This window comes from Balearica regulorum, chromosome 13 (assembly GCF_011004875.1).
Source record: "Balearica regulorum gibbericeps isolate bBalReg1 chromosome 13, bBalReg1.pri, whole genome shotgun sequence".
Classification (NCBI taxonomy): Eukaryota; Metazoa; Chordata; class Aves; order Gruiformes; family Gruidae; genus Balearica; species Balearica regulorum.
In genome coordinates this window covers 12,101,721-12,117,905 of record NC_046196.1, presented here as the reverse complement: position 1 = coordinate 12,117,905, position 16,185 = coordinate 12,101,721, and the positions used below count along the sequence as shown (strand labels likewise).

At 38.2% G+C, this 16,185-nt stretch overlaps 1 protein-coding gene across 8 annotated transcripts in view; it reads right to left on the bottom strand.

Annotated features, from left to right (window-relative positions):
• ANKRD27 (ankyrin repeat domain 27) overlaps window positions 1-16,185 on the bottom strand; it is a 57,220-nt gene that overhangs the window by 28,755 nt on the left and 12,280 nt on the right. For 5 of the 8 annotated variants that reach the window (XR_012837549.1, XM_075765424.1, XM_075765422.1 and 2 more), the window contains exons 2-11: window positions 6,962-7,092; window positions 5,716-5,826; window positions 4,520-4,676; window positions 2,882-3,036; window positions 2,518-2,577; window positions 2,371-2,424; window positions 2,217-2,282; window positions 2,063-2,139; window positions 1,575-1,696; window positions 556-634 (exon numbers count right to left, since the gene is read on the bottom strand). Coding sequence is in view for 7 of the 8 variants with exons in the window: in XM_075765424.1 (XP_075621539.1) it covers window positions 556-634; window positions 1,575-1,696; window positions 2,063-2,139; window positions 2,217-2,282; window positions 2,371-2,424; window positions 2,518-2,577; window positions 2,882-3,036; window positions 4,520-4,676; window positions 5,716-5,826; window positions 6,962-7,063 (983 nt within the window). In the remaining variant the exon portion in view is untranslated. Of the gene's footprint in view, window positions 1-555; window positions 635-1,574; window positions 1,697-2,062; window positions 2,140-2,216; window positions 2,283-2,370; window positions 2,425-2,517; window positions 2,578-2,881; window positions 3,037-4,519; window positions 4,677-5,715; window positions 5,827-6,961; window positions 7,093-11,618; window positions 11,639-13,743; window positions 13,763-16,185 lie in introns of those variants that run through there. The other 3 variants (XM_075765419.1, XM_075765420.1, XM_075765418.1) reach the window with 3 other exon arrangements.

Below are 16,185 nucleotides of genomic sequence, written 5' to 3'. Positions count from 1 at the left end.
AAGTGATAGCTACAAATTAAAGGAAAAATGCTAATCTCTGAGATATGGGATACATCAACGCTAAAATACAGTTCAGGTCCAGGTGGAAGGTTTAAATATACTTTTACGACAGTGAGGAGAGAAACGCAATGGCATAGACTAGCAGCAAGCAATTCAGCATTCAAATCTAGTTTCTCTATATGAAATGTATCAAGCATCTAGAAGCCGCATAAAGGTTTCATAGCTCCAAACACAGACAAGGAAGGACCAGTCTGTGAAGTCTGTATTGGACATGCAGATTTGGTATAGAGATGGCCTCCCATTACAACTTTTTTCTAGGCTAGGAATCAAAACAGCAAAGATACAGCACTTGAATTTCTGATAGGTCCTTAATTCAGTCATGCCTATAACAGATCTTTGCTGTTTGTCCTACTAAAAACAGTTTTCTGCATTACATCAGTCCCTCTTACACTTTCAGTAAGTTATTACTACATGTTCAGAAACATTTGCCCCTACAGCAGCATTACATTAAGATCATATGAGGCAGCTCTGTATAGCCAAAACATAGTTACATACCAGTTTGGTATTTCTGTTTTTACAAGTAAATACAGCAAAACAGAGAGAAGATCATCTGCACACATGGTTTCCATGTTAACTAAAAAAAGAATTTACATCTGATGTTAGTCATCTCATGGTTCAAATCAAGAGCAATACCTATAAATAGAGTTCCACTGCCTAAGACTAAGGGTCAGCTATACTAGTAGAGAATGCATTGAGTAACTGAGGCAGCCCTTCAAACATTCTCAATCTCCCTCTATAATAGGCTGCCAGGAGCCAAAGTAACCAAATACAGTTTGTACTGTACAAATTGCAATCATTGACTAGCATCCCCTCCTTCTAACACAAAAAGAGCCAGAGCACTAGCTCAAAATTTCTGAAATTCTTGAGGGCAAAAACTACCCTCTAAGTTGATACACTTTTCCATAACCTAGTAGTATCTTCCCTTCTCCAGGAATACTAACTAGACAAAGCATAAGTTCACTGTACTATTCCATTTGATTAGTGGAAATATCTTCTCTCTCCAGGCTAGGTAAAATAAATATCAGGTTAAGAGGTCCATGCTTTGCTATCACAGAATCATTTCTGTAATCCATGGTAGCACTTTGAATGCAGCATATAGAAGGTTTATTTGTACACCGCATTTTGCAAAAGATGCGGCTCAAGAGTATCAATTTCAAGAGTATCAAGGAACATGGATAAATACACAAGAATGATCTAGCAGCAATCCTCAGGGTTTAAGTGGATCACCCACAGTTCTTCTGCATGAGATGTCCTAGCACATGCAAGCTTCTCACATGCTCTAGCTAAAACGTATATAAAAGCTATCCAAGTACCCCACCTCACTCCACGAGAAACAATGCAAGGTGTCTAACCTGCCTCCATTTCACTTTGTTCAGAGACCTGCAAGGCAGACCGCAGACTTATTGTGCTTCATCCACAAGTACTTTTCAAACACCTGTTTATATACCAAAGTGTTTTGTGTGTACACGCTAAGAAGAGTTTAAAATTAAGTCATTAATTCACTAATTACTGACCTCTTTGGCTAGGAGATTGCATAATAATTTGTACCACTTTTCGTAGACAAAGTAGCTTCTGTTGAGGGGACGTACATTTGTTCAACTGACCCAGTTCTCGCTTTGCCCGTGGTATATTAAAACTACAAAATAATTTGGAAGAAATTATTAACATACAGAATTCCTGTGCAGGATGTCCAAAACTAAGGTTTAACTTATTCAGAGCCAAAATGAAGAATGGTATAAAATATTTCCATCTCTACTCCAAGTGCACTTGCATTTCTGTACCCTGTAGAGAGGGAATCATAAGAATATAAAAGCAAAGGAGATAATGATAAATGCAAAGACTCCCCTAAAATGACACTTGCAAAGCTTTACTTTTCCATCTCAAAGGAATGAAGTCTAAGAAAAATTTGCTATTGTCTGAAGGAAGGCACTTTTTGGCTCTCCTGAGACTTATTAAGGCAGGATTTCAATGACTCAAAAAAGTCCACAACCATATCTCTCACCTGAACTCAGGCTTCACTCCAATGTCTTTTTGCTGCAGGTCTTGAAGGCTCCTCGTGATTTTGTTAAAAGCAGCATCCTAAACAATAGAAAGGCAACAGTTTTTTAAGATGCATTAGATTAATGTAACTAATCTTTAGCAATAAACGAACTTACCTCACTTGCCTCAATAGTCCCCACATACTTAAAGACTAGATCATAAATAGCATGATGGATATATATCTGTAGAAAAAAAACCACAGTGTTTTAGGCATGAAAGGGAGAGTTAAAAATAGCTTGCTAATTATTTTCCTTCATTTCAGATGCTTACTTCAACTGCTTGTTTAATCAGATTCATCTGCTCTTCTTGCTTTGCAAGCATCTTCTAGAAAAGGAAAGCCATACAAACAGCAAGATAAAGTTAGATAATTTATTGCTTAAGTAACATTATGTACTACGTATTTAGTGGCGTGCTTACCAAGTGCGAATCTCTCAAAAGATGCTGGAGACATTTGGTATAAAGTGCATTGACAGAATCCTGGGGACCAGAAGAAAAAAAATATTCAGATCCAGGCTAATCTGACTTGAAGCAACGCATAAATAAAGAAAGGAAGTCTTCCCTGCTTTAGAGAAATGCACTATGATAAGATTTTTAGCTAGAACAATTGTCTTTATCTAATAGTTAAGATGTGGTAATTCACAATTAAGAATTCTGCTTTCTCCATTCCCACCTTCCTCAACACTAGACTACTCTAACATAGAAAAGCTCAATAAGACATATATCCAAAGCAGTGAAGTGCATTATATTTAGTAAATTAAACATCAAGAAGCAAGATACTGACTATGTAGTGGCGGAGGCTTTTCCTTTCGTGTTCTTTAAATGTTCTATAGAAAGATCCTATGTATTTATCAAATCTTTCACAGTGCCTTCCCAAGAATTCTCTAACATCTTCAATATTTTTAAGAGAATAGGAGTTTGAAGCAGCTGTGGATTCACCTAAAATGAAAGCCAAGAATTAACACATAGGTTTAATATGTATGCCTGGTAAAGTACTTTGTTCCTACATACACAGCCACCTTGTGTGCAATGAAACATTAATTCAGCTTACCACACCTTTAAGTCAAGGCACTGCTTTTAATTGCAAGAATTCAATGCATCACATTCAGAGTAGGCTCACTTGCCTTTTATGTCAAGTATTTATTTGGAATAGCTAAAACTGATTTTACATGCTTTTTTACCTTGGGGTAGTTTATTGTCACACACACAACTCAATCTGAGTGCAAGTCAAGCTTGAAAATAAAAAAGCACGTTACAGTATTGACTGAATGCCCATGCAGGAAGTCAGTGTGCTCGAAGATGGAATTTTTACAGCTCACTTAGATTTTTTACATAACCCATTCTTTATTTAGATGTGCTTTCTCTGAATTTCTTGCTTCAAATCCACTTTCCTTCTGAATAAGACAACTGGATCCCTCACTTAAAATTCATATTGCTTTTCCAAAACTTTACTTTTAGGCAAGTCTGTCATTTGCAATCAGAGGCAGCCAACTAATAACAGGCTTGGATCTCATTCATTTCCAACTGCATTTGAAATCACAAATTACCTCACTTCTGAAAGATTGCTATACAACTACATTAAGTAATTGCCAAAAAAGGAATGGCATGAATAATTTTTTAGATTTAGATTAATACATGTAGACTTAAATTCTATAAATATGCCAGCTTTTTTTCAGAACAACTTTCATACCTCCCTCAGTACTATTTTCACAGTACCATTGTATTACTTCACATTGTCATCATTCATTTCAAATAGCTATTATGTATTTAGGAAGACAAAATGTTTTTATTTCAGAAAAAGGGTATGTTTTAAGAAGCTTCTGTTCCTTTTAATTAGTAAACACAGATTGTTATACAAACTCAGAAGGAAATCCTGTTACATTCACAGCTTTAACAGTAACCTTGGGAATAGTGTTCCAGTCTTATCAAGAGCACTTTCAGTACTAGGGCAAAAATTGACACATTCGACTTACGAGACAGACCACCACCAGAAGAGCTGCTACATAACTATGCTATACAACCTCTAACCACTGGTGAAGTGATCATGAAGGAATTTACCTCTCCAGTTTTATGCATCCACCTTGCACCTCAAGATACACGTCACATTTAGGACTAAATCCCTTTTTTAAGCAGTCAGCACTAAACTGAGCATTGCTAAAAAATTATGCTGGATTAAGTATTCTGAAGATTATTTTTAGTGCTGAGGCTGGGGCATATACCCTACAGAATTAAGTCTGCCTGGCAGCAACTTAGTATTTCTCTCCAGCAGCATACCAACATCCACCCCAACAGGCTAATAAATGCCAAGAGCTTCCAAACAAGCCAACACTTTTCAGAATGAAGGAAATGTATTAAGCATATCAAACATACTGATTTGCTCACTGTGCAACCAAGACTACCAAGTTAACACTTCAATACATACTTGAGCTTTCTGTTTTTTCCAATGGATGAGCTATGCACAGTATACTAAAGCTTTCTTCTTTTTCATTGTAAAATGTTTCCTCAAAAAGAACAGGTACTGACAGGTGGTAATTAAAACCAGTTCCTAAAATGATGAGGTTTCCTCGTATGAAGATCTCCTGAAACAAAACACAGATCAACTGCAGAACTTCACCAGAAGAAAGTTACTCGTTGGCTTCTGCATTGCCTAGTTACATTTCCAGGAAAATAAGAGAATCTTGCAAGATAAGCAAGCCCCAGATTCAAGAGATTTCATAGTCTCATGCTGTGTAGACACCAAAACAAAGACTCCTTCAGTCTACTATGGCTAGCTAAACCTCGCTTATACCTGCTTTCTTTACAAGTCTACTGCTAGAGGAGGTTTCAGTCAGTCTCCAAGGTCTGAGTGGCTATTTGCAGATTTTTAGAGTACTTTTAGAAGGGAAATTGAAAGACAACTTAATACTGGGGCCTAAGTCCAGCTTCAGAAAGACACCACACATCTTGTCTACATTTCTCACCCTCAGCTTTATCTTCTCAAGCAACTCCAGTGAGGACATCTGCAGTAGGAAGATCTAGATGATAGCCTGCAAACAGGTGCAAGATCTCAGACTGTACTGCAACATTACAAGTGAAAAAATGTGATCCTATGCAGTGCTACCAGTGGTTATCATGGCTTCCTGCTACATTAGTCTGTTTCTAATCTACTTCCTGAACTGAATTAATACATCAGGACTCAGATACAACTCAATACCATCATAATTTTGTCTTAAGCCTTGGTGAACTTGCATCTGCATACAATATAAGCAGGCTACTATTTGCCTGAAAGCTAGAGAGACAGTCCTCAAGTGATAAAGGCCCTTCTGCCACACAACAAAATTCCTAACAGCCACAAAATGCAGATGAATTGACAGAGTTACTTCACCAAAGTAGTAAGCTGAAATCAGAGGCAGCGTTACCATTGAACACAACTATTCTTGCATACATGCCAAAAAACAGCTTTTTCTAGAAAGCAGTATATCCTCAAGAACTTTGGCTTAGATGGGCAAACTACTTTTGCCAGTTACCTCTAACTCTTACCTCTCTTGTAACCATTAGTTCACACTATCAATCATCAACTGCAGTGAACCATTTATTGGAGTGTCCCCAAGCTACATTCAGATATCAAAACAGAAATACCTTTCCATTTAAGGTCTGAAAATTTTCTTCTAGTGGCTTCAGAACATAAGATTCAAACTGGCAGGTAGCAAGACTGTTGCTTGAAAGGCTTCCTTTGCATGGAACTAACACCTAAAAAATTTAGATCATGCTTTAGAGAAAAATGCTGTGTATCACCAGCTAAACACCAATTACTTTGCCCTGTAGAGGCAAGCAATTAAATCTGGCTTATAAACATTTACCAGCAAATGTATACAGCAACTACAGGTGTTTTTGTTTAAATAAAACAGAAAGGTCATTGATAGACACACAGTTCGGTGATTTAGTGACTTATCTGAAAAAGGATCACAGATGTAACTGAAGCAAACAATACTAAGAGAAGGATGTGAAATCTTAAGTTACTAAGCACCAGTCACCGGAATGACTTACAAGTAGGAAGCTAGTAAAAGTGAAGTATATTTTCAAACTAAAATGAAAATCCATCAGAAAGAAGAAAATAAAAATGTGAGATAAGAAACATCTTGGGTCTATTGCACACCAAAAGATTAGCAGTTTGAGACAAATTCTTAATCAGAAAGCAACACGTTATCAATACAACAAACAGGGTATACACACTGAAAAGAAATACATCTCGTTGTCAAGGAAGAGAAGCACGAAGCAAGTGGTTCTTTTCAGCATTCAGAAGTTTTCAGAAATGGTGTTAAAATACATACAGAGCTGGTGAACAGATTTTAGCATTTCAGCTTATCACATCACCATCTCAATACACAATTGAAAGAACCCTGCCCAATTTAAGGCTTAATTTTATAATCAGATAACAATAGCCTCTGCATTTAATGGAGTCTCCAGACATTTAATTTTAGATGAAGACTAACTGCAGAATACCCAGATTAAAAGTCTTAAGGACTGGAGTTTTTATTCCAGCTCAGTTTAACGGCTTTATTTTGCTATGTTAAATGCTGTCAGAAATGAGTGATTGTCTGTCCACCAGAGATTTCAAAAGGTCAATCCTATTTTAAGTTACAAGTGGGAGAATATGCAACTTTAGTTCACAGCTTCCTGTAAAGTCCAGAAACAACACCAACTTTGACCTTTTACTATCATACAATGTATCAGGACATCCCTGTTAGTAAGTAATAAGCAAGCTAAACACAAAGTTGCTCTTTACTTTTAAGTTTTGTAGGCTTGCACTAATCTTTACATCTGACTTAAATTCCCATAGCTACTATTTAATAAGCAGCTTTTAAATCTACTGATTTCTACTTACAATACCATGGAGTTCTGCAACTTTGCTGCATAGATCAGGACGCCGCTTCTGAAGGGCCAAATAAAAGGGATTTTTCAAGATATCTTCATCATACATAGCCATATGGACTTCAGATACTCCAAGGGGATTTTCTAAAATACATAGGGAGAATGGTTAATTTATCATAATACATGATATCTCTTAAAACATAGTATTTGCAAATACCTAGGGGGCAGTTTGATTCCCCTTGTCTAAAAGAAAAAAGCAGTTTCAGGTCTTAATGTAAGGAGTCAAGGGCATGCTTAACTAATAAGAAGGTAATCATAGTTACTCAGAAAGATTATTTTCCATTAATATACATTTCCAATTACTTAGTTATCTTCATAATGTTTCTTTAGGCCTTCTAGGTGCTGGAGTCTAACAACACTATGTTTGGACAAAACTTAGGAAAGGAAGAAAGAATTTAAGATCTACATTATTACCACTTTAATATACAAACTAACTTGCATTGCTAAGATCTAAAACAGGAATTAACAGCTTCTTTACAGATGCTACTGCATCACAGGACATGGATGCTTTTGCAGCATGCTCATGGAAGTCTTAAGATTCACCCGTGTAAGGATTACTGACTGACACACATCAGTGAGATACCCAGATAGTGTAACCAAAACCACTGTGTAAGGCAATCCTCAACTTTCCAGGGAAAGTTATAGGTAAGAGGTACACCAAGGAGAAATGAATATCCATGTCATAATCGTGTCATCATGAAATGCATCATTTGTTGTCACCTGTATTTCCATGGAAAAGAGTCTTAATGACCTGAGATCAGGCTGATGCATAACATTTGACAAAAGAGTGACTGGAGACAGAAACCCCAACCTGTAGGCATTAAAAAAAGCTATCACTAGGTGTGTCACAGGAAAATATGATCTCTAGAGGCACTAGATCCTTGACTGCTTGATTCAATTCTAATTCTCTAAAACCTATGGCACATCCTAGGGACAAAGGCAGGAAAAACCCTAATAGGTCCCTTTTGGAATAGCTTCAAAACTATTTTATTCAGAAGAATTGAGATTAACAGGCTTACATATGCTGAATTAACTAGCCTGTTCTACGTCTCTTCCCCTCATCCAGGTTCCCTTAGGAATCAACAGAAGTTGCATGATTTCCTCATGCAATTTCAGCAATATATCCTATCCGAGGGCAAAAACAGCAACAGAACTTTAATTTGAGCAAGTATACACCCTTATACAATCAGTATTCCTCTGTTTTCTTAAATGTAGACTTAAACCTAGCACATTATTTGCTCAGTGAGAGCTTCTTATGCTTGTTCTGTAGCACTTGTAATACCTTAGTACCAGTACAGCATTAGGTAGTAAAAAAATGCCTTTCTCTGTAGTTCATGGACAAGACATGAAACCATTGTATGGCAGTTTGAGAGTGGAAAAACATACACCGTGCTCCCACCGATTTTTAGATAGCCTTTGAGTTCTGCTATGCTGTTAACTGATCTGTTAACTGATCTATGGTCTGGTCCTTCCTTACAATTAGGCACAAGGAGAGCGCCCTCAGAGCTAAACACAAACATGATCAGCTAAAGCTACAAGGTATTTCCACCATGAAGTTATCACCAGCTACTGACAGCTTGGACAACCTGATCCGAGCCACTGAAGTTTGGCAATGGCAGGTAACTGCCTTAAGCAGTTTTCCTGTGAAGTTCCAGATAAAATGGTTCATCCGCTTCCAAAACATACAATAAAACAAAGAGCTTCTATGAAAGAATACTAATTCAGTGGTCCCAAAACAGTGTTCTTTGGAGCACAGATCTGAAGTTCACTAACACAAAGGGGAAGAAAATTTTGTGCATTGACACTTCAAAAGACCAGCCAAGTTCAGTAATCATGAGACTTCAAACCTAGAAAAAGCACAGCTTTGCTCAAGATCTGTTCTACTACTGTCCTACTGATTACCAGTAATTCCACAGCTGATGATTGCTAGAAACATTTCCTGGCAGGCAGCTGCAATCCAAGTTCAAACTGTGGGCTTCCTCAGCCAGTGGTGGGGGAAGGAGAAAAGGCACCACAAGCCCAGTGACAGGTCTGCTGCAGGAACACAGGTATCATCACTGATCCATAGAACATCACGGCTAAGACAAAACTTAATAAGCAGGACTAGTTAGCTACAAAAAGCCTGCCTGCTGAACAGCTGGCGAGGCCACAATTCTAAGGCCTTAACTGACTGCAGCTTACAGTCCAAACGTGAATCGGTGACAATTTATTATATATAATAAGTCAAGCACCAAGTAGGGCTGTGTGTACACACATGTGCAGCCTGAAAAATAGTCTGCTACGGCAAGACTTATTTTGGAGTCCCACATCCTTTTTTGTCTGCTGCACTTCAGAGGATGAGAACTGACTGGAGGAGAACCTGAAGTGAGAAAGGTGAGAAAACCCTGGAAGCAGGATCCAAAACATGAAATGCAGTGGCATTGTTTATGCTGAAGAAACTGCATGACACAGGTAAGAATTTTTCCCCAGATGGACCAAACTGTCAGTGAAGGGCTTTTTTTCCACATCTGTAGAAGAAATAGGCCTGAGCTGAAGAAAACAGACTCACATTACAGATTAGGAACACCTTTCAAAAGAGAAGATAAACACATGTTTTAGATTGCTTGGCAAAGCTATCAAGTATCATGTTGTAAATCTTTAAGAACCGGTTAGACAAACGTCTACTAGAGGTGATAATAGACGTAGTGAAGCTAGGAGGCTAGATTATATGGTGTCTCAAGGCACTTCCCAAATCAAGTTTTTATTAATGTAGCTGGCACACTGAAGCATTTTTATCTGACTTTATTTGGTGAATTCATGTTCAGTACCTGGTCAAGTGGTAGATGAGACTGCTATGACACCCACAAGACAGTGATGGAGAAGGTATTAGCATACCATGTACTGTGTCAGGGAAGAGAGCACACTGACATAAGGCAGCAATCAAGCATGAGACTGCCAAGACAAAAATGCAGTGCACAAGTGTTTCCAACTGCTACAGCAATTTTCAGCTTAATGAATCTTTAAGTCCAAAAAGTTCTTCCCATAATAGGAAGGGGGAGAGGAACACATTCCACAAATTCTCCTCATCTAGAAACCTGTATTTCACCATCAAAAACCCAACTGATAAGCTTTGTCTAGAAAGAAATTAAAACCATTTCATTCCCTGGCAAAACAGGTGGAAGAGATTTATGGGAGGAGGGGAGCTGCCACAGAAAACCCGAGCTTATGAAGCTGTATGATTGTCTGTATGATTGATGTAGCTCTTAAATCTTTTCAGTTGACAGACCATCAGAGGAAGAGCTTGAAATTATAATCTTCAGTTCCTGGTTCATGAGTTACAGACCACAAATAACTGGTTTTAAAACACTTAGTGGCAGCCATGTAGTTTCTTTTACTACAGAACTACTGACGGGGTTGAATCACACTTGAGAGCTCTGGCAAGAGTGAAAAGAAATTGCATTCAAATATTGAATTCTAGCATTTTAGCTACTGTAATGCAAGTAAGATGCCATCAACATGCTGTACCCCGATAAGGATGCTAAAACTTCTAGTTCATAATGGTTTTTGTCACCCACCTTGAGAAGAAGCAGACACAAACTCTGAACTGCTCACCGTATACATCTTACGCAGCAGGAAATCACTACCACTAGCCAAATTAGTGCTATTTTGAGAATCACAATTCTGAATTTCCTTCCCTTTTCTTTCTTTCTTAACCCCTGCATCTTCTTAGTGCTACATTAGTGGATAGCTATCATATCTGATTAGAATGTGGGTATGAAAAAGGGTGGAATGCTTACTGAAACAGTTAAGTTACTACATTCACTTGGACCTCCACCCATCCGCAGCATTCTTCAGACACACAGAAGCATGGATGTACAAACCATCTACAATTTAAGTAATTACAGGAGAAAAAGGACTTTATACTAAACTGAAATAGATTAAGTCTACAAAATCAAGAGAGTACATTAAAGCTTCCCCAAATTTTGGCTCAGGCATTTTTGAGATTGTCAATTTCTTTCCACCCCAAAAGCTAAATGCATCTGAAAATACTGCCTAATGTATTGCTGTAATTCTAGGAATGCATTAGAACACTCCGTTGAGAGTTTGTTGGCAGAAGACCAACCAACTTCAACCTAATTTAACTTGGGGGGGGGGGGGGGGGGGTGGGGTATGGCACCAGAGGTTATAGACTTATTCTTCTAGTTGCATCTTGTGCAGCTTTAGATCTACTAAGAAAGCAGGAAATGTACAAAGCCTTATATACATTACCAGAACTGTGTAATACTTAACAGAAAACCCACTAAAAATTGTTATAAGCCATATTCACTATGAAGTTTATTAAATTCTATCATGCTGACCTGTAAACCAATACACAAGTATTAATGTTATACAAAAGGTTTAAATGCAATCACTTAAGTGTGTGGCTTCATGCCTGTAAACACAGAAATAGCTCAAATTGCTGGAAGAACAGAAGCTGGGTGATCAGAGAATCTTATAAGCATTATGTTACTGCTTTAAAAAACCCACAATCATAACCTTAAAACAGCCAAATCCTTTCTAGGTTAAGAGCAGAGTGATAAATCTAATGATATAACTAATAGTATAAGAAATAACTAAAGCAAAAAACATACCATGGAATCTCAGCACACCATTGTTTCCCCCAAAACACTGGAAATTAAGCCTTATGACCTTTGGTACTTTAAGCATGGATTTAACTGAAGGTTTGTCATTGATGGCGTTTTCCTTTAGAGATGGTCAAGTGAGGTACCTTTTACAGATCTATCAGGTTTCATTTCCTTTTAAGAAGCATTTTGAAATTTAGACAAATAGCCATTAAAGTAGAAGCTGTCATTGTATTTGCATTGTTACATCATCCCCATTCAAGTTGTACAACTATTCACTCAATTCTTAGGCACATCATCTTCTGAATGTCCTGCCAGATCACTGTTAAAGACCAAATAAAACATACTGCAGAGAAAATAACTTTCCTAACAGAATTAGGGATTCTGTATACAAACACTTCATATTCAATGTTGAACAGTATAAGATTCTGTATTTTCACTATGCATTTTAATAATACTTTGGCAGAGTAAAGACAGTAAAACAGCTGCCGAAGTTGGTAAAAATTATTGCTCCAGGAGAGCAAGCTCAGACATTGCACTGGAATGCTAACATCAAGTACATCAGCATCGTCTCCACAAGAGTCCAGCTACAAAGAAGCAGAATGCCATGCTCTCCAAAATCTTCACCAGATCCATTAACAGATCATGTTCAAGCAGCATAAACTCACTGAATTTTACTTGCATAGAAATACTGCGAAGTTTCACATGATGACATCAATTTCACCTTAGCTTGCAGACTCCACAACAGTAACAACTAAGGCTTAGTAAACCAATAACTAGAATACCACTCGCTGAAATGCTTAAAATAATGAGAAAAATCAGAACAAGCAGCAACTTACCACTCAAAGGTGTTTAGCTCAGAGTAGCAGACATAGACATTTCTGATAAAGTTTGTATGTGAATTTATCACACTAGCAAACTGAGCTCTACAGAAAAAGAGTTAAGAGGAAGCAATTGTTTCCCAGTTCTAAATGACTTAAAAAATTAACAGAAGCGGTGTGGGTTTTTCCCCTCTTAAAGAGCACCACTTGTTAGCAAGAATAGCTGAAGCTAAACATGTTTTAAAGCACTTGTCAAACAGGACTAACAGCGGAATTTAACTAGTCTCAGTCCAAATAAAAATCTAGTTACCACTTCAGCCACTGTTTTATCTGTGCTATTACTCCTCGTATTTACCTGCCATTTGCAGGCAAAGGTAAAAATCTGGATTGAGCCCTCAAATCAGTATTCACCTCAAAATAAAAATACAGGATCCTTCCTCTGTTTCTGAGCACAGAAGAAACCTTACTCCCTCCCATGATGAACACTGAGCATCTTATGAAAAACAGGCAAGACATGTTCCAATGCACCTTGCTCACCACCAGGGAGCGAAGGAGGAAGCAATCTATTCCTACCCCTTTTAGATTCAGCTGCAGGTCGTATTGATTTCATGAAAGTGAAGTATGTCAGAATAACACCTCAAAATTACGAGATTATAGTGGTGAATTTGCATCAGTCAGCGCAAGGCTTCCTAGCAACCAGGAAAAAACTAAGTTTTATGATCCCAGAACATCAGTCTGATAGCAATGGAACACGGTCTGGACAGGAGGGGTCAGCAGCAGCATCCTAGGAAGATGTCAATTTCTCTCAGCATCTCCCCTTCAGACACACATTTCTTCCAAGGAAGGGTTAGAGCTGGCACAGGATCTGATGATTTCGGTTTTGTCTCTGCCCAACACCTCCCAAGCCCTTTTTCAAGCTAACTCTAGCTCTCCTACCACTGCTCCCATCCTTCTCAGACAGGCCTCCCCAGAGACCATACAGCACCTGCCAGCCACAGGGCAGTACTGTGCAGACAGTGTCTATCACACAGCTTTTCACAATGAACGCCATCTTGTAAACTCTAGAACTGAGCTCATTCTTAAAAAACAGTAACAAGGTTCACCCTTCATATTTTAAGAGAGTTTTTGCACCACAGTTTGAGGTGGACACATTCTTGTCTCAGACTTATGGCCAGAGAACATATTGGCTTGATTCTCTACAGTCACTATTTCTTTCCTCCAGAGAAAGTACATTTTCACAAGTGGCTCATCCTTCAACAGGCAAGCTTCCCAATTTATCTCAAAAATCAGCAGCAGTGACTGGATAATCTTACTTGTCATTAGCCAAGTATTAGGAACAAGCTGCATTCTCCACAGCAGAATAGAGACTAGATTCACAGTTCTCAATTCTTGCAGGTTTAGAAATCCAGAGTAGCTGCAAAGAATTTTCATTCTTTGGCTTACCACTATTAAAGCTGCATTAAATTCTCAGATTCCCTGAGCTATTCACAAGCAAGCCCTGGAACAGGGTGCAGAGAGTGCTGATCAGTGAACCACATAAACAATTACAAGGAACATGTTTAGAGGAAAAACATTAACAGAAAGTACAAAGTTCCCAAAACACCTTCTCAAACAAGGATGCTTCATCCAAATATTAGTGAGCTGTATTTACGCCACCTCCTCAGGCTTGCAGAGGTGTAAGCACATGCACTTTTTTTTTTTTTGGGGGGGGGGGGGGGGGGGGAGGAGAACACAACAAAAAATAAGGAGTTGAAATACAAGGATAAACTGTGTTTTACTTAAGCCAATTATTTTGATCTTTTAGTTACTGAGGCAATAATGGTATAGTTCCCCAGCCTGTGTACTGAGGGTGCAATGGGCCTGAACACTGTACTGCTGAGATGTGGGTTACAGAAGGTTAATGCCATTTCTTGGCTACAGAGTTACAGACCACCATTGTTTACAGCGGACCATCTAAGACTGATACCAACGCCAAGACTAGTGGCAATTCTGTAAAGAAACCAAGTACGCAGGATCAGACCCAGCACAGGCCACCCACAAGGGAACCAAAGCCAGCCACCCTATACTCCATTTACCTTAGTTCAGATTGTTCTTAAACCAGACAACCGGACAGGAATTTAATTCATTCTCTGTACATATCAATAGAAAAAAGAAGTCTTTGCAGGCCAGCACTAAGTCTTACCTCATCATTGCAAGAAACTTAAACATCAGACCACTACTAGAATATCTAGTTATGAAAAACATTGTAGATTTACACTAGTTCTCTCCTTTAGGGAGCAAAGCAAGGGTAAGGAAGGCTGGAACACAATATAGAAGGTAACTTCAACTAGCAAAATAAATTATTTTAACCACCACTGGTGTTCTGCTGCTACATAATGCACCATACACCAGCCTGAGGTAATTAAGAACTTCCTGACAGTAAACACAATGACACAGACACATCAGTCTAACATTCTTCCATAATATAAATTAAGATTCTTGTTATGGATCAAATCCTCAAGCCACTTTACCGGCACAATGCTTGGCAGAAAGCAAATCAGAGTGATTATTGAAGGAAGTTGCATAGTGTTATCAGTTATCGGGGGAGGGAGGTGATTGATGTCATATTTCATTTTCACTGTATTCCATCCTTATTTTCCCTTCTCACCTCAGAGTGGCTTCAAACACTCCCAGGCCACAGCATTCTACAGACTGAATTCAGTCTATGAGCTTACTCCAAAAGCAAGCCCATCAGACAAGGCTTACCAACCATTTAAACAAGACAGACTTGTATTGATCTAAAATTCTACTTAGAAGTCTATTAAAACAAGGATGTAGCATTTAACAAGTAGTGATGTTCAAGAAACATCACAAAATACTTTGTAAACATTTTTAAGGGTACTGGAATAGGGAGAATATGGTCATTGAGAGCTATTGCAAGAAAGCATTTCTACAGAACAAGGAAATACATTTCTCTTCCTACTCATTATGCTGCTTCCTAATTCACTCCTAAGGATTTTTACACTCCATCCTAATAGTTTGCCCAGGACAATATTTTGGCTAATCAGCATCTTGTTTGAAAGTGGTATCAAGATGTGGATTTTCAGAGCATCATGCCTGTTTGACAAACTACAATTTTAAGAGAGTTTCCACAACCTACCCAAACTGGATAATTGCATGCAGCTAAACTTAATTTAGAACTAATCTAAATAACAGCCTCTTTCTTCCCACATGACCCACCTAAAGATGTATTTAGGCATTATCTGATACAGATTATAACTGCTGCCACCTTCAGGTTTAAGTAGTCACATGTTCCTGAAACAAAACCCCCCTCCCCTTTTCAGTTACTTTCAGAGAAGCAGTTTCAAGACTCTGATGTGCCACAACAAACAGTAACTTTAGTGATATGTGGCAGACTTTAAACACAGCTACTAAACACAAACACAAATATGCATAATTTAGTTAGCAATAAACTTAACACTTAAGTCAGACTCAAACCCAGAGCTAATCCTTTTTCCACCTGACAATGATTAAGCAATTATAAGACTTCACTTACAATCAGGTCAAAATCATCCTGTGTTTCTTTATTCCTGCAAGGAAACAAACATCAATTTGCTGCTTCTAGGCTACCAACACACAAATTGCTAGAGTTACTCAGTCTACTCTCTAGTAACTAGGCAGCCTACAGCAGTTAAAAGATAGTTCCATCCACAGGTGGCAACCTGCAGCAGAAGCCACGTATGGCTTAGAATTAGGGCCAAAATTAAGGCAGAACA